The sequence below is a fragment of the Olea europaea genome, chromosome 3 (genome assembly GCF_002742605.1).
Source record: "Olea europaea var. sylvestris chromosome 3, O_europaea_v1, whole genome shotgun sequence".
Taxonomy (NCBI): Eukaryota; Viridiplantae; Streptophyta; class Magnoliopsida; order Lamiales; family Oleaceae; genus Olea; species Olea europaea.
The window spans coordinates 23,088,846-23,107,640 of record NC_036239.1 but is presented as its reverse complement, the minus strand read 5'-3'; the positions used below and the strand labels follow the sequence as shown (position 1 = coordinate 23,107,640).

Genomic DNA, 18,795 nt, shown 5'->3' with positions numbered 1-18,795 from the left:
AATGGCCTCTTTGATTAGGTCATTTCCATGCATTTCCCAGGTAGAACGGTGACAACATTTTTATATTGAAAATATTATTAAAATTAATTTTTGAATTTGACTTAATTTTTCAATTTTTTAGCTAACAAAACATGTTTTGATGCAATGACACAATGGGCTAATTTTGAAGCCCAATCCATTTTTCAATCCAATTTTTAGGCCCATAATCTATACAGCATTTCGCTAGGAAAGCACTCTCTCTTCGTCCCTCCATTTCACTGTCCTGTTCAAATTTTTAGTGTGAGCAAATCTCTCTCTCTCTCTCTCTGGTAATCTCCACTTTCTGTCGATCTCTCTCTCCATTTACTTGCAATTACATACATTTTTCATGTAATTTCTTCACAATCAAGTCTGTAGCTGTAATTTGATTTGAATACACCTTCAATATTTCACTAAAACCCCTAAACCTAAAATCGAAAACACGCAGCGAGGGTGAGATAGAGATGGAGTGGAACCCTGAGACCCTACAATTGCTCTCACAATGTTTCCTCAACACCCTCTCCCCACTCCCTGAGCCCCGCCGCCGTGCGGAGGCGGCACTGACAGAGGCCGCTGAAAAGCCTAATTACGGCCTTGCCGTGCTACGCCTTGTTGCTGAACCCTCCATCGACGAGCAGATCCGTCAGTCTGCTGCAGTCAACTTCAAGAACACCCTCAAGGTCCACTGGGAGCTGCAGACCAACGATTCGTCCCTGGCTCAAACACACACTATACCTGCCCCGGAAAAGGAGCAAATCAAATCGTTAATTGTGACTCTAATGGTGAATTCGTCTCCCAAAATCCAAGCACAGCTCAGTGAAGCCCTGACCATAATTGGGAAACATGATTTCCCCAAAGCATGGCCCACGTTATTACCGGAGCTTGTCCGGACTCTTGATGGGTTAAGCCAGGCCAATGATTATGTTTCTGTAAGTGGGGTTTTGACCACCATTAATTCATTGTTTAAGAAATTCAGGTACCAGTTTAAGACCAATGAGTTATTGCTTGATTTGAAGTACTGTCTTGATAACTTAGCGAAACCGTTGTTAGAAGTATTTAAACGTACTGCAAGTTTGCTGGATCAGGTAAATTCTTCTGGTACCGCAAATGCAATTTCCCTCAAGCCATACATAGAGTCCCAGCGGTTATGTTGCAGGATTTTTTATTCGCTGAATTTTATGGAGTTGCCTGAGTTTTTTGAGGACCATATGGAAGAGTGGATGATTGAGTTCAAGAAATATTTGACTGTAAAGTACCCTGCTCTCGAGGATAGTGGAAATGAAGGGCTTGCGTTGGTTGATGAGTTACGAGCTGCTGTGTGTGAGAATATTAGTCTCTATATGGAGAAAGAGGAGGATTTGTTTCAAAAATATTTGAGTGGTTTTGTGGAGGCAGTGTGGGGGCTTTTGGTGGTTGCATCTGCTTCTTCTAGTCGTGAACGGCTAACTATAACAGCCATTAAGTTTTTGACCATTGTTAGTGCTAGCGTTCACCATACTTTGTTTGCAAGGGATGACATTTTGCAGCAGATCAGTCAGAGTATCGTGATTCCGAATGTGATGCTAAGGGATGAGGACGAGGAGTTGTTCGAAATGAATTATGTAGAGTTCATAAGAAGGGATATGGAAGGGAGCGACCTTGACACGAGAAGGAGAATTGCTTGTGAACTCCTTAAGGGGATTGCCATGAATTACAAGAAGAAAGTAACAGAGAAGGTAGCAGCTCAGATACAGTTGCTTTTGGCTTCATTTTCTGAGAACCCAGCTGCAAATTGGAAACACAAGGACTGTGCTATCTATTTGGTTGTCTCCCTTGCCACAAAGAAGGCAGGAGGAAATTCTGTTTCCACTGATCTTGTTAATGTTGAGAGCTTTTTTGGGTCTGTTATTGTGCCAGAGCTGCAAAGTCAGGATGTGGATGGGTTTCCAATGTTGAAGGCTGGTGCGTTGAAGTTCTTCACCATGTTTAGGAATCAGATCTCCAAACCTATTGCAATTGCTTTGCTACCTGACGTTGTTCGCTTCCTTGGCTCAGAGTCAAATGTGGTTCATTCTTATGCTTCCAGCTGCATTGAGAAACTTTTGCAGGTCAAAGATGGAAGCGGAAGGGCGAGATACTCAGCAACAGATATTAGTCCATTTTTGCTTGTCTTGATGACAAACCTTTTTAATGCTTTACAGAAGCCAGAATCTGAAGAGAATCCGTATGTGATGAAGTGTATAATGAGAGTTCTTGGGGTTGCTAATGTTTCACATGATGTTGCTTTGCCTTGTATCAACAGCCTGACAACTGTTCTGAATAGAGTATGTGAAAACCCAAAGAATCCTATTTTTAACCACTATCTGTTTGAATCAGTGGCACTTCTCGTCAGAAGGGCTTGTGAGCAGGATCCATCTCTCATATCAGCATTTGAAACAAGTCTTCTCCCCAGCCTGCAGATGATCTTATCCAGAGATGTGACAGAATTCTTCCCTTATGCATTCCAGCTGCTAGCTCAGCTTGTTGACTTGAATCGGCCTCCTTTACCCGGGAATTATATGGAGATCTTTGCTATACTCCTTTTACCTGAATCATGGAAAAAGTCTGCAAATGTCCCTGCTCTTGTGCGTTTGCTCCAGGCTTTCCTTAGAAAGGCACCACATGAGCTGAACCAGCAAGGGAGATTGTCTAGTGTCCTTGGGATATTCAACACATTAGTTTCATCTCCTAGTTCTGATGAACAAGGATTTTATGTGCTAAACACTGTGATTGACAACCTTGGTCATGATGTCATCTCACCCTACATTAGCCACATTTGGGTTGCTCTATTTAATCGGCTCCAACATAACAGAACAGTGAAGTATGTCAAATCTCTTGTGATATATATGTCACTTTTTCTGGTCAGGCATGGTTCTCAAAACCTCGTAGGCTCGATGAATGCTGTGCAGCCTGATGTTTTTCGTGCAATTTTAGAGCAATTTTGGATACCTAATCTCAAGCTGATCACGGGTTCACTTGAGCTTAAATTAACTTCAGTTGCTTCTACCAGACTTATATGTGAGTCTCTGACGCCATCAGATTCCAAGCTTTGGGGGAAAATGCTGGACAGCATTGTTACTCTTCTGTCACGCCCAGAGCAGGAAAGAGTGGAAGAGGAGCCTGATGTACCGGATTTTGGTGAGACTGTGGGTTACAATACCACTTTTGTTAACCTGTACAACACTGGGAGGAGAGAAGAGGATCCTCTGCCAGATATCAATGATCCAAAGCAATTTTTGGTTGCATCCTTGGCAAATCTTTCTGCTCGTTCACCTGGAACATACCCGCGGATCATTAATGAAAATCTTGAGCCAGCAAATCAAGCTGCATTACTTCAACTTTGCAGCTCTTACAATCTTACCATAGTTTAACAAACTAGCCATTTCACAGTAAGTTTGCTGTTTCATCTGTTGCTTCTGTGCATTCATTGTTTGTCTATGCAGTATTATCATATTTTATAACTGTTTCTTTACATTTTGGGTGATTAAGAATATTGTTTATGGAATCAATTGACTGTACACTAAATCGGGAAAAGTTAACAGATTATATTTGGATAGCTATGACGTTTTATCACCACTCTTTTCATCTTTGAGCTACGAGTATTTGGACCTACAGCTTGTAGATTTTCTTTATTATTTGATTCCTGCACCTTGTCAGTTCAATTTTGCCTCAGCTGCACTTTAAAGATGCAAACACCAATCTGATTATCATAGATCCATGATGGACTAATGTGTGCTCGGTTTTGTTGCTAAGAAGTCAAGCATTCTGGTTAGAAATATGTACCACATGGCCAATAAATGATCACGTTCCTTATTGGTTAAAGGTTAACATTTTTATCCTTAAAAACGATGGTTTAAAGAAAAATTACTCAAATTAGAAGATAAAAGGATGTCATATCACGTTGTTATGTATTTTTGAAGTTACATGCTGTGATAGTTACCACAGGCACTGACTGTGCGATGATAATTGCCACAGGCACCGACTACTTTAGATTTCAGCTGACAATCGTATAAGAAACTAGTAGTTCATATTTGATAGAACTCCTCTTTAATTTTGTTCATCATCATTTCTTTACTTTGGTTGTCATAATGGATTGCACACTTTAATATTTATGCCAAAACTAGCCATGGGTAATGCGAAACATTATCTTTCAATAATAGCTAGATTCTCCAATTTACTTGTTCACCGGGAACAGAACTAATGTGTAAAAGAAATTACTACCCTAATAGCCACTGAAATAAAACTTAGTTCTTTATCAATTGACACTATATTCTTTGCCATTACTACTGTAATTAAAAATATCATCTTCAGGGACAAACGAAATATTTTGCTTCAGTGTTCTAAACCTTCAAATGTCATGTTCAGTAGCCCTGTACATCAATGATGGAAACAATGGTAAAATTTCACTTACTGAGTTGGAAGAATAAAAGGCAGTCTGGCAGATAGATTTTTATCTACATCCCACTGTTCTGTACACACATTATAAATGCAATAAAGTTGGTTGAAGTATGTAGTATGACAGTTCGGGTAAAATATGATTTGTAAAACTTGACGGATTCGCTAAATTTTTTATTTTCATTTTTTGTTTGAATGTGATTAGCATTTATGCTCTTTCTTGTCAATATCAAAAAGGGTGTTTGTTATTATAATATGTTGGTTTACTGACCTAAAGAATGCTTTGGAATGTCAGACAGCTTAACTTGTCTCTCAAATAGAATTCAACTGCAACGTCGACAGGGTAAATAAAAGATGAGGAAATATATTTTAGTTCTATTTACTTCTAATAATAGGACTATTGTGATTTCACATTCAAAAATTTTATAAGCAGCTGCTAGAAATTTTTTGTTTTGATCCTATCTATGTCGCTGATAATTTCACTCTTCGGTTGCATGCATATTTATCGTGGTTTGTCTTGGAAAAACAGAAAGCGGCTACATTTATACATTTTAAGATATTCAAACTTTTACTTGCATAAAAGTTCTCTATTCTTTTTTTCTCATTTTGAAAAAGACTAGAAAATGCAAGCCATTGTGGCTTCTACTCTAGCAATCTGCCTCCTGCATCCTGTTATATTCTTCAATAACTGAGAGTGAACTTTGATGCTGCTCTTTACTTATTATGTTAGATTTCAGTTATAACTGCACATTGATACTTCAGATTTAATATTTCTTTCATTTCCGTTTTGCAGTTTGTTCTTCATTTTCTGAAGTCCTGAAATATGTCCTCTTAGCTTTAGTGAATTTTCATGAATCCCTGGATATCTTAACTACGGTACTTGGTCTCTCTTTCAGGAACAATTATAATGATGATTGAAGCATGGTTGTGGTTTCAGTTTCTTGTCATTGAAGCACTTATTCATGATCATGTAGGATTCTCAAGTTGAATCAATTGGGAAAGTAAGTTATCATCCATTTGTACCATTTTGGTCTTTTGGAGTTGGCTTCTCGTATGATCATGTTAGGTACCCCTTTCACCTGCCTGGATACGGCCGACCATCATCACATATTCTGTTAAATCAGTTTGGGGACTCTTGTCTGTTGAGTTTGCTTGAATATTGAAGTTATATCGGCTCCTTTATCACATATTCTGTTAAATCAGTTTGGGGACTCTTGTCTGTTGAGTTTGCTTGAATATTGAAGTTATATCGGCTCCTTTATTCATGCTAATTCCTTTATTATGTTTCCAGATTTAGCATTTAGATAATTTTGTTGTGAAGTCAATATGGCACATAGAAACTGTGTTTTTGAGGGATTAAGATGTCAACTGTATGTTGAAACTATATATTTGGGCTGATATGAGTTGTTATGAAGGTTAATCTTGCTGTATCTCTTGCTTTCAGCTGTTATTTCTTTCTACATCCATTTTCTGCAGTTCATATAAAATTTGGCATCGACTACATAACTCTTTTTCGTTGCTGTTTGGTTTACTATGAAGGTTCTTATGCTATTGAATGATTCTCAGACGTGTGCCAATACTAATAGGGGATATAAGTGGTCAAATTGTACGAACCAAGGACCAAAATTCCTTGAATAATCTACTCAACTATATGCTGCGAAAAGGTGTTTTGCACTATACTTAATGTTATGGAAAATGGTATGGATGGTTCATGTTTAGGAGATGTTTGTAATCGATTTTAATCATAAATAGATAGAAATAAGTTATAGATAAGTGACATTACTTGTATGTTCCTTGACATATGTTGATAACAAGTGACTTGAGTGTATATAAACATAAGCTTTTATCTACCCATAATTTCTTAGCAATTTCATTTTTGGCAAGGGGTAGAGGTATCAAATCTACATTCAAGTTCATTACATTCGTGTGAATTCATCCATTTTATGCATTTTCATTTAGTCTAACTATAGTTAATTTATATTACTGTGATTAATGAATATTTTGATTTAAGGGTAATTAGTACAAAATACTCATATCTTTCAATGTTATTGTATAAAACTTCTCTACCTTTCATAGCATTTTTACTTCTATTTTCACATTTCATTACAGAAAATGTTTTCTTCTCAATAAAAAAAAAAGTAAAATGACCAATATTTTTTTCTATTTAAATAAGACAAAAAGGAAAAAAATAAAAATAAATTAAAGAACAAATTGAAATTATACTTCCAATTTTTAAAAAATTACAAATGAGTCTAAATAAATTATTAAAAGGGTAATTAGAACAAAACGTCAATACCTTTCAATATTATTGTACAAAATATCCTTCTTTTTCATTTTTTGATATGTTCACTCTTATTTTCACATTTCATTTCGAAGATTATCATTTTCAATCATTTTCTCAATTAAAAGATGTTTGACAAATATACCCTCTCCTTTAAATAAAACAAATAAAGAACAAATTGCATATGAACTCCCGAAATTTTCAAAGAAAGTACAAATAAATTTCAAATAAATAATTAAAAAAAGAATGTGATATTTATTTATTTATTTGAAGTTTATTTGTACTTTTTTGAAAATTTTGGGAGTATAGTTGTAATTTGTTCTTTATATTTCTTTTATTTAAATATGCAGTATATTTGTCATTTTGCAACTTTTAATTGAGAAAATGGAAGAAAATGGTGATTTTCGCAATGAAATGTAAAAATAAGGGTGAAAATGTCAAAAATTTGAATGGTATAAACATTTTGCACAATAATATTGAAATATATGAATGTTTTGTGCTAATTACTCTTATAATAATTTATTTGGACTATTTGTACTTTTTTTAAAAAGTTTTGGATTATAATTGCAATTTTTTCTTAAATTTTTCTTTTTTTTTATTTAAATAGAAGGGCATATTGACCATTTTATATTTTATTTTATTGAGAAAAGGACATCATCCGCAATAAAATGTAAAAATAGAGGTGAAAATGTCAAAAAATAAAATCTATGAACGTTTTGTATAATAACATTGAAAGATAAGGACGTTTTATGCTAATTACCCTTTGATTTAATAAGAAATAAACATATGACCTAATAGTCTTTAACATAGTTTTTGCATGAACGTTCATTTTTTTCTGCACTTGGTACTTCCTTCACATTTTTCTTGTACTCTTTCTGTTCCATAAAGATATGCTTGTCTTTTTTATTTTTTTTAGTTTGTCCCAAATTATGGATCACTTTTCTTTTTGAAAGTATAGTTAATTTTTCAATTTTTTAAAATGTATTTATTTAATGCGCTTTGTTATTAACAAATATGAATTATTTTTATTTAAACCATTATTAAATATAAGTGCATGTTAGGAAAAATGTAAATAAAATTTATTTTTATATTAAGAGTAATTAGCATAAAACGTTCCTACCTTTTGAGATTTTTGTGAAAAACGTCCATATCTTTCATTTTTTGGCAGATTTCACCCTCACTTTTACCTTCTTTTTTTTTTTTTTTTACGTAAAATGTCCTTCCATCAACTCCTCATTAAAATGCTCCGTTAAATCAAATAAAATAGATATTTTCTTTTCAAAATATAGAGATAAGATTGTCAAGCTGATTTGTTCTTCATTGTGGCTTCACTCCCGCATTCTTTTTCAAACGTTCGTAACTAAAAAAGTAAAATAATATGAAAAAATTTGTACAAAATTATTTCATTCAATAAATAAAGAAAAATGACGTAAAGGACTGTATTTTTGGTTGAAAGAAATCATGACTACTATAATGCTTGATTGTTTAAAAAATTTTGAAATGGTATAGGCAAAGAATGAATATGTAGTTAATAAACTTGAGATGTCCATCCCCATTTTGTGCTTACGAAGGGTGTATTTTGTGCTTACGAAGGGTAAATGAGAAGACCAATTAAAATGTGATTCTGCGAATGGATAATACATATGATGGAGAAGATGATGAAAGATAAACATGTATTCTTCCCATTTTAGCATAAAATTGAATCGGTGGTAACAATCCTTATCTTTATATTGTCTTTGCGAAAAAATCCCTACATTTATATTGTCTTTGCGCAAAACATCCCTACCTTTATTAAAAATAGTGTAGACCGTACCTACTCAACAAAACCAGTAGTCAACAATCGAGCTCAATAACCAAACTAAGCAAAACTAGTACTCAACAACCAAATTCGATAACTAGACTCAGCAACAACCACCAAAATGCAGCAAAAAATCGACAAACAAGATGTCTACATGAAAGGTTATCTCAGCAATTCCACTTTTGAGAAAAGAAAAGGCCACATAATCAGAAAATGTCTCTTTCTATCCAGTTGTTCAAAAATATAAAAATAAAAAATAAAAAATAAATATAAAATTCAGCATTCTACAACTATTACTATTGTAGTGAACGAAACAAAACCATATACAATTCATATGCAGTAATTCATTGAACCAAAAAGATTTTTTTCTTACATAAACTAAAGCATCTGGCAAAATCATACTAATTTGGTACTAGTGGTTTTGCCTCTCCACAGCCCTATTATAGTGTCCTCGTTCACCACATTTCCTACATGTAATTATTAGCCTCATTCTTTTCCTTGGACTTGATATAACAACCATGGACAATTCTCCTTACATATGGTTTTCAGCCCCACTCTTTTCCCTTATTTATTGAATGAAATAATTTTGTACAAATAATTTTTTCATATTACTTTATTATTTTAGCTATGAAAATTTGAAGAAGAGTGCAGGAGTGAACCCACAATGAAGAACAAATTGGCTTGGACGTCAATCTGCCCCAGCATTTTGAAAAAAATGGATCCATTTTATTTGATTTAACAGAGCATTTTAACGGGGAGTTGAGGGAGGGGCGTTTTGCACAAAAAAGATAAAAGTAAAAGTGAAATCTGCTAAAAAATAAAATGTAGGAACGTTTTCCACAAAAACCTCAAAATGTAGGGACGTTTTATGTTAATTACCCTTATATTAATTATATTTTCTTAATCTAGTGAAAATGGAATCAATTTTATCTTTATGAAATGGAGGAGGAGTACTTTCGATTCTTAGAAATTTACATGAAATGAAGATTAGGTACGTGAAAACATGTTGCATAGCAAATTGAACAGTGACAGTGATTAAAATCAAAGGTTAATGCCAATACATACGCCTACATGGATGGCACCTGGGTAATTAAAACTGAATTCATTTTTAGAAATACTACTCTTGTCAATTTGACTCTTCTATGACCTCTAGATTACGAGTTGGGAGAGGCAAATTTAGCGATATTCTTTGATTGATCTATTTGTAGGAGATTAAAACTCGAAGATTGATTATGATTAATGTGGATGTACTAGGCGAGTTCAATGAAAAGAAAAAAAAAAGTTACTCTAGATGAGATGTATGGTTCGAAAAAGTTCTTTACACTCATTCAATCTTTATGATAATTATTGATAGAGAAATATATTCAATGTATAATTTTGTTTTATATCACATCTATAAGTGCTGATTCATGTTTGTGGTCCCCACATACGAGGCAAAAAAAAAAAAAAAACAAATATTATAAATTTCAACGTCGCTCAAATTCATTGTGAGGGTCAAAACATAGATCAAACACAATTAGATTGGCTTTAGATTAATTAAAAAAAAGGTCGTATTGGAGAATCACAATCAAAAAAGAATACTTAATCAGATCAAGAAAAGGGACCCAAATGGGGCAATTCCCTTTCCACACTCACCAAATGCTCCTAACCTTAATATATAAGTATTAAGAAATTGGTGTTGTGAAATGTTGTTAGTCCAAATGGAATCTATAAATCAAAAGATAGAGCATCTCATTTGTTAGGTTAACAATTATTTCAACATTAATTTTCATTTCTCTTTGACCTAGTTCGATAATTTAATCTTTTAAGAAGATGCCAGAGCCAATTTTAATATGTTATATCTTGTTGACTATAGAATTCATGTAAAAGTCCTATTTAGGATAATGAACGCGTGAAACCAAAATCTCTAGTGTTTGACATCTATCATATTTAACGATATGTTTTTATTTTATTTTATTTTTTAAGATGAAGTTTGTAATATATATGTTATCATAGAAATATTCGTATCTACTCTTGTTGAAACTGTATAATATTCGATATTTATACGTTAACTTGTGTCGAATTAATCTCAAGCAACTCTTGAAAGAAAAGAATGGAAGCAAGTAGGGATCATATTGTTTAAGTATCTTATCATAGAAATTAGTAAGTGATTATGGTAGTTGATACCATTTAAAAAGAACTCAAGTTGATTGCTTAATTTTTACAATATGCAAAGTTGGTATAAATTCTTCTCTTTGTTACCTCTCTCTCTCTCTCTCTTTTAGTTATTCTTTCACAAGGGCTTAAGAAAGTATTATACTCTATATATTGTATTATTCTAATTAGAAAATTAATCAATCATTAACCAATGCAACAAGGAGAAATTTCTTATGAAGGATCAAAGTAGTTAGAGAAATGAAAAATAGTCTTCGTTAAGCTAGAAAATTTTGCCCTACTCATTTCTAACCATACGTTGTGACAATTTTGTTAAGAGAGTACAAAATTGAGTCGACCTTTTTCAATAAAGGTATACTTTCACATTTTGCGTTTCATTACTAAGAAGGGACATCTCGAAAACATCATTGTTTATCTGTTTGATGTGAATATTTCAAGAAAATGGGCCACAATATAATAATGGAGAGACGTATAAGGGTTTGTTTCCTTGTCCAACATAAGTTAATTGCGATTTGCACTAAGCATTTGTTTATTAGTGCTGTGTCATTATTCTCATCCGTACACCCATTTAACTTTTATAGTAAAAAAATAATAATTTGTGCAAAAAGCACTAGTCGTAATCATACCCAACCCAAAGTAAATACTTCGATTATTTATTTAAAACTTTTGTACACTTATTTATTTTTCTTAAATAACAATTACTAGCAATTATTGTTGTTTATTATGGTCTTTTCTTAATTCGACAAGTAACATTGTACATAACTATGATCACATTGATATTAAATAATCCAAACATTATTATTGTTCTTTGAATTCCCTTTTTTGTTTCATCATTTTTAGTAAATGTTTGTGAGAACTAAGAAGAGCTTTGCCATTTGTATGAAAAAAAAGCTACCTACCCTGTTGATAGTTCACTGTTGGTAGTATGTGATCGGTGCAAAAATTGTTTCATCTTTTAAACGGGTAAATGACAAGATGCTGTAACGTGATATATCTGTCAAATAAAGTATAAGAATTTTTTTTATACAACTAGCATGGTTAAATTAAGAAAATTTATATGGAGAGAAGAACATATAAAATGTTGTTCCTTCAATGGCCAGGCAAAGAAGAATTTTGCTATGGTGACAATAGGGGGCACCAACGGGGGTCTGTCACGGTCTCTGTTAGAGTATCAAAACCCGGCAAAGAATGTCCAAGCATTGGACTAGAGGGACTAATGGAATGTTGACACGCAATTCGATTCTCTCATCTAGATCACGAATATAACGACATATTTGACTTTATCAATTTTGAATAAGAGGGTATGCAAAAAAAAAATCGTGTCCACTTCTGTTGATTTCAATATTAAACGTTACTTGAACTAATGCATGCAGTATCATCATTGTTAGTCTTTCGGCGATTGACATTTTTAAGAATAAAAATACAGAAATATAGTATTAACTATTTTTAGTCTTGTCAAATGATCAATCGACAATAAATTTCTAGTGATAAAGTTAAATGCACGAAGAGGATTTTGACTTTTCAATAAAAAAACTATTTTTCCCACGTTTTAGTTATTTTTAATCAACAAACCATGTACATAGTGCGTCCAACAATATATCATCAATCAATCAATATAATATTTTATTTTGTTTTGTTTTTCAAACTTAATTATAAATAAAGGTCGAAATTGATACAAAATAAACTTTTTATTCAAAACCTAATTATTTAAGTTGATATTTCATTTTTGTATAATTTTGACCATCGTTCTTCCCTTTGAAAGAAGATTGAGTTGAACCTAAGAAAATCTATTGTGAAAAGTAAGAAATGTATCAGAAGTGCGTCTATGTTATTGTCTTTAAAAATAGGCTCATATAAATTGTAATTAAAAAATGTAATGATAAATACGAGTCGATCGGGGTTCCAATTCCACGCAAATTGTATGGCTTAAAGTTACTAAAAATTAGTAAGTCACAAGTTACACGCTGTTGAAGTATAGTGTTTTATAAGGATTACCTTCTCGCGAAATTATAAATAGTAAATTTCAAATGTAAAACTATAGAATTATATATAAGGGGTCAAAAGAAAAATCTTAACTTCGCACAATCTTTAGGCTTTTGAACTATACTTGAATCATAAATCCTTTCAAACGTTGTCAACATTGTTTCACAATTTTATTTTTTTTGCAATAATAATAATAATAATAATAATAATAACAAAAAGAAAAATTGAAACATTTCAGTGGAATGATCTAAATGATCCTGATTCGAATAGACTACTCCACTACGTGTACCTGTAGCAGCAGAACCATCCAACAAAGTATATACTTTTAGGAAAAAGCCATTGGTACACAAACGCCCGTGTACACAATCCCACCACGCTCTTCACATGGGACGAGATCCCACATCGGAGCTCAACGTGGGCCTCGACCCCCATGTGCGGAGGCGGGTGGGCCCGTGTACACGAGCGTGTAAACGCCCATGTACCCGAAGCGTGGTCCATATTTTTATTTTGTAAGAGCAAAGAAAGAGGCTTTCCTGGTTTTGATTACACAAAGAAATAGTATTAAAAACATGTGGCAGCAAAGAAGAGAGAGAGACACGCGCGTGTAATTCATGTATAAGCAAAGAGAGAAAGAAAGTGGGTTTTCAAGGATTCTGTAACGTCTGATTCAGGTGTTGAGTGTGTATGTGTATATAATTGTACATCCAATACATATACAGACAAATATGTATCTATTGTATGTGTATATAAAAGCAAAGGGCGGTTTTGTAACTGAAAAGTGGGAGAAAAATAGGGTGAAAGGGCGGCCTCTTCATCCATTACACACTAGTTAATACATCCTCGGAAGGCTGTTACATCTCCTCACCTACACATACACATTTACATAGAGNCCTCTTCATCCATTACACACTAGTTAATACATCCTCGGAAGGCTGTTACATCTCCTCACCTACACATACACATTTACATAGAGAGAGAGAGAGAAAGAGAGAGCATTGAAAGGGATAATTAATATTTTTTTGTTTGTTATTGAAAATGGAAAATAAAGAGTGGGCTTTGTATGGATTATCGATGATATGATGTTAAATTGGGCAGGTTATTCCAAAGCTTCATTCTTCTTCAACTCTCAACTTTTTTGCTTTCCCCATCTTTTGTGAGCTTCGGCAGTTTCAAATAATGGCAAACTCTCAAAATGCAGGTAAAAGAACATTTATTTTTCGTGGGTTTTGAGATTTTTAAGGTTAATATCTGTTAGAATACTAGAATAAACATTGTAATGATGTTGATCTTCGAAGTTCAAAGTTTTTAAGTGTTTTTCTAGTTAACCATGCTTTTGGAATAATTTTATTTTCAATGAGCTAGTCTTTCTGTGCTGTGACTTGATGAAATTTTCTCAATTCTGTGTCTGTGATCATGAAAGGTATCAACTTGCAAAATTCTTAATTAGAGAAATCTGCAGTTGAAGAAGCAAAATTTTCAATGAATTCTTACTTTGGCGGTGTTCTATTGAATTGTCTGATTATTCAACTATTTTCGCTTCGTTTTTGAGTGTCAACCATATTCTTATATTTCCTCGGGTCCATTTGTCTTTGATCGGTGTAGATAGCAATGATCTGTATACGGCGCTATGGAAGGCTTGTGCAGGACCTATGGTGGATGTTCCTTGTAGTGGAGAAAGAGTTTACTATTTTCCTCAGGGTCACTTAGAACAAGTACGCTTATGTTTATCCTTATTAGAGAACATTTCATTAATTAGAATTGCAGATTGATAAAAGCAATTTTCTATGGACAGTTAGAGGCATCTACTAATCAGGAGTTGAACAAACAAATTCCGAGGTTCAATCTTCCCTCAAAGATCCTTTGTCGCGTTTTTAATATTCAATTACGGGTTGGTTTCATTTCCCCTTTTTCCAAATCCCTTTTTTTTTGTTTGCTCTTTTTTATTTTGTTGGCCTTAATAATTGGTAGGCGGAACCTGAAACGGATGAAGTTTACGCCCAGATTACATTACACCCTGAACCAGATGTAAGCAATTAGCAATGAAATCTTCACCCTTGTATTTATGTTGGCTCCTTCTTTTGAAAAATGTAGCATATCTTTATGTTTTGATTGTATTGCTTTTCTCGAGCTGTGAATCTAGTATTTTCATTCTTGTAGCAAACCGAGCCCACTAGTCCCGATCCATGTCCGCCTGATCCACCAAAGCAAAATGTTCGCTCTTTTTGTAAGGTTTTGACAGCATCTGACAGGAGCACACATGGAGGGTTCTCTATTCTTCGAAGACATGCCAATGAATGTCTCCCTCCCTTGGTTAGTAATTTGTTTTCAATCTTTTGTTATTGCATAAGTGTGCATAAGAAAGAAGAGTACTGTCCAAATAATTATGATGACACATTGCTCGATTCTTTTATATCAATCCGCATAATTTACTTACCAAAGAGAAGATATCGAGGTTCTCTCAAATCAGTTATGACAGATAAGTTGGTGGGATAGAGATTAATGGCGCCAAACATGCCCTCATGGAGTACAAAGCTAAAGAGGCGATTTCAGTATAATGAGTTAGAAGGATTTGACCAAAATCATCATGACCTATTGTAGTTACAAGGGACCTAGTTGCTTTAAATCTCCCAAAAGAGCTAGTAAATAAACATGGCAGAATGGTGAAGAAGTATTCGTGTAGCTGAACCCCACTCTTAGTTTGTTGTTTGTTGTCTGTTTTATATTCAGCAGTCGTTTTTATACTAAAGCTTACTGTATGAGTAGCAATGAACAGTGCAGCATGGTGAAGAAGTATGCTGTGTAGTCGATCCCAAAATCTGTAGGGAATAAGACTTCGTTTGTTGTCTGTTGTATTCAATAGTTAGTGGTTTTCACATACTGTTCAAAGCTTACTGTGTGACATGTTCTGATGTTTGAGATGCTATTATTAATCCTTAAGGATATGACTCAAGCGATCCCGAGCCAGGATTTGGTTGCAAAGGATCTTCATGGTTATGAGTGGCGATTTAAGCATATTTTCAGAGGTAATGATTCTGATATTTTACGCCGTATTGTCGAATCTACTACTTCTGTATTCTTTTGGCTAATTGGAAATAGAAGCTAGAGTTTAACATCTCATGATTTAATCAGGTCAACCAAGAAGACACTTACTGACGACAGGCTGGAGCACATTTGTCTCCTCTAAGAGATTAGTTGCAGGTGATGCTTTTGTTTTCTTGAGGTAATTTCTGGTTTTGTTTTTATTTTTTTGGCTATTAGCGTGCACTTTGCTGTTTTTAATTTGAACTACAAGGCCACCGTTTTGCAGGGGTGATAACGGAGAATTGCGCGTTGGGGTTCGACGTCTAGCTAGACAACAAAGCCCCGTTCCGACTTCAGTTATTTCCAGCGAAAGTATGCATCTTGGAGTGCTTGCTTCTGCGTCTCATGCTATTACCACAAAAACACTATTTGTGGTGTACTACAAGCCGAGGTAAGGCAACCCCTATAGAAAAAAGAAAATGGTTACTCAATCTTTTAAAAGTTACAGCTCGGCTTCTTCTGGTATATGATGTAACAGGGCAAGCCAATTTATCATTGGGCTGAACACATATTTAGAGGCAATAAAACATAAATTTTATGTGGGCATGCGTTTCAAGATGAGATTCAAAGAAGAAGAATCTCCAGAGAGAAGGTTCTTTATTCATTTTCTTCCCTGCTTTGTGTTTCGGCTTTGAAAATTATGTAGTTCCATTTTTTATTCGATTGATGTCTTTTCAGGTCGACTGGCACAGTAATTGGTGTTGGAGATAGCTCTACTCATTGGACAGACTCTAAATGGCGCTCATTGAAGGTTATCTTATACGTCTTAAAAGTTAACTTTTTATTGTCTCATTTTAATAATTTTTCCTTTCCGAATTATTGTTCCTTTTAGATACAATGGGATGAACCCGCAACTGAGCATTGGTCAGAGAGGGTCTCATCATGGGAGATAGAGCCATTTGTAGCTTCTGCTTCTGTTGACATTACACAACCTGCTACAAAGAACAAAAGACCTCGACTTCTTGATTTGCATCCATCTGGTATATAATATTATATTATGACATTATTTGACTGAACCAGAACGAATGTAACTTGATATGTCAACTGTAATGTAGGAACTACTACTGGTACATTGTCTAGTGGGATGCGGCCACCTACTTCAGTCGGGAATACTTCTCCAAACCTGTTTCAAGAATCAGAATACAACAAAAATGTATCTGTACGATCGATCCTTACTAATTATAACTCTCCTGTCTCTGCAAGGACAAGTAAGGATCATTTTCTCGATCAAGTGGACTCAAGTAAGAAGTTTGAGACTACTTCCGCGTGTCGGTTATTTGGCATTGATTTGAGGAACAATGCAAATAATATTCCACCGGTTGAAAAGGAAGTGCTAGTTCCAAACATCACTTCAAAATGTGCTAATGATGTTGATAGGATTCACAATCGGGACACTTTGATATCCTCCGAAGAAAGAAAACATGTAGTTGAGGTGTTTCCCAATGAAAATCAAAGAAAGCTAAGCTCTGCTTCATCTACAAGAACTCGTACAAAGGTGAGTTCATTTTATTTGATGAAATTTTCTTCTACAGTAGTAAAAGAGCGTTTACGAATTAGCTTTTGAATAATTCTTTTCTTTCTTCCTAAGGTACAAATGCAAGGGATTTCTATTGGACGTGCTGTTGATTTGAGTGCGTTTGAGGGTTATGATGACCTCATCAGTGAGCTGGAGAAAATTTTTGAGATAAAGGGTGAGCTTCGCCCAAGAAACAAATGGGGCATAGTTTACACTGATAATGAAGGCGATGTCATGCTCGTGGGAGATGATCCATGGCCGTGAGTAGTTCGAATCTCTTGAAAATTGTTCTTAGCCACATTCTATCAGCTATTCAAACTTATTTAACTTTTTCTTATTCGTTGCAGGGAGTTCTGTAAGATAGTCAAGAAAATTTGCATCTATTCGATCGGGGAAGTAAAGAAGATGAATCCTAGATGCAAGTTTCCTTTGTCCTCTTTTAACAGTGAAGGCACTACAAGAAACTTAGATTTAGAGCCAAAATCCGCAGAGTAGAATTTTTTTCTTCTTTTTTGTTACTTTCGATATGGGGTACAAAATATGGAAGTTGAGAGTTGCTCATTTTTCTGGAGCTTGCTCATTAGGTAGCGCAAGAAAACAAAGTGGACTAGGATTAACTGCTTAGTAATTTGGAATACTAGATACCCATTAGAGAGGGAAAAAGGTTATATGTTTTAGTCTTATGAAGTACTATATATGAAACGAACTTTGTGACAGAGAAACTTGGTCACTTGTAAATACAATGTGGGTGGGGTCGGGTATGATTTTGTCTTCTAGATAACAGAACTATTTCAGTATGTAAAGGTTGTGTACATGTTTTAGTTAGATACTATTGAGGTTTGTAGCCCAAATTCAACTAGGATTTGCATGGTTTGGTATATTGGGTTTGAAGACGTCTAAATAGGATCCATGGAGGAAAAAAAGGATTGATGGTACTAGCCTACCACTAACTAGACGCTTGAGCAGCGAAAAACAACGTGAGGATCGAAATGTACTTTCACAAATTCATCTTCATCTTTCGAATAATATTTTTAAAGACGTTTTGAAGGAGAAGTCCACAACTGCATTATGGTTAAAGTTGGAGTAATTGTATATAATTAAAAGTCTAACAAGCAAATTGCACCTGAAGTAGCATTTGTAGTCTCATCACATGATAACTTGATCGTGTTTAAAGAAGTTGCAGCTAATTTGGAGACCTTGGAGGTAATCTACGTTGAAGTAGATTTTGCCTTGATTTTATCGTGTTAGTTGCCCGTATCGTTTACATTGTTTGGAGACACAATTTTGTATAGTCCTGATACTTTTATCATTAAAGATGCGTAAGATACTTTGTTTTCAAATGAGAAGATGAAGTATTTGATTGGATCTGATGTTAAAGATGGAGGAGGCCTTGTTGTTTATGGAAGGGGCAGGTCGAAGTTTAAATTCAGCAATTAAGTTTGTTTTTATTGTTAGAAAAAATGATATATATCAAGAGGGATTGTAACAAGTTGCGGAATAAAGGAAATTTGACTATAAATCAAAATGTGAAGTTGATGTCGCAGAGGACTA

The 18,795-nt window shown here is 34.3% G+C and overlaps 2 protein-coding genes across 4 annotated transcripts; both read left to right on the top strand.

Annotated features, from left to right (window-relative positions):
* Nucleotides 1–247: 247 nt before the first annotated feature.
* LOC111390700 (exportin-2) lies at nt 248–5,934 on the top strand. Of its 2 annotated transcripts, XR_002701973.1 has the most exons (3): nt 248–3,425; nt 5,328–5,538; nt 5,618–5,934. XR_002701973.1 is itself a non-coding variant. In XM_023015782.1 (2 exons), the coding sequence occupies exon 1, from the start codon at nt 483–485 to the stop codon at nt 3,405–3,407; it is 2,925 nt and encodes a 974-aa protein (XP_022871550.1). In that variant the 5' UTR covers nt 248–482; the 3' UTR covers nt 3,408–3,425; nt 5,328–5,934. The 2 variants fall into 2 exon arrangements, 1 of the variants encoding a protein (XP_022871550.1); XM_023015782.1 differs by having other exon boundaries at nt 5,328–5,934.
* A 7,609-nt stretch (nt 5,935–13,543) lies between these two features.
* On the top strand, nt 13,544–18,122 carry LOC111390689 (auxin response factor 18). 2 transcript variants are annotated; one of them, XM_023015772.1, is made up of 14 exons: nt 13,544–13,845; nt 14,250–14,359; nt 14,440–14,535; nt 14,616–14,672; nt 14,877–14,957; nt 15,586–15,670; nt 15,777–15,867; nt 15,955–16,119; nt 16,207–16,320; nt 16,407–16,479; nt 16,561–16,708; nt 16,784–17,223; nt 17,317–17,504; nt 17,592–18,122. In XM_023015772.1, the coding sequence occupies exons 1-14, from the start codon at nt 13,824–13,826 to the stop codon at nt 17,737–17,739; spliced, it is 1,818 nt and encodes a 605-aa protein (XP_022871540.1). In that variant the 5' UTR covers nt 13,544–13,823; the 3' UTR covers nt 17,740–18,122. The 2 variants fall into 2 exon arrangements, with proteins under 2 accessions (XP_022871540.1, XP_022871531.1); XM_023015763.1 differs by having other exon boundaries at nt 14,805–14,957.
* Nucleotides 18,123–18,795: the final 673 nt, after the last annotated feature.

Bases quoted from the DNA above. Each gene is read 5' to 3' on its own strand.
- LOC111390689 (XM_023015763.1), top strand. From the start codon at position 13,824: ATGGCAAACTCTCAAAATGCAG. The intron at 14,360-14,439 runs GTACGCTTATGT...TTCTATGGACAG, and splicing joins CTCAGGGTCACTTAGAACAA to TTAGAGGCATCTACTAATCA. The intron at 15,868-15,954 runs GTAATTTCTGGT...ACCGTTTTGCAG, and splicing joins GATGCTTTTGTTTTCTTGAG to GGGTGATAACGGAGAATTGC.
- LOC111390700 (XM_023015782.1), top strand. From the start codon at position 483: ATGGAGTGGAACCCTGAGACCCTACAATTGCTCTCACAATGTTTCCTC.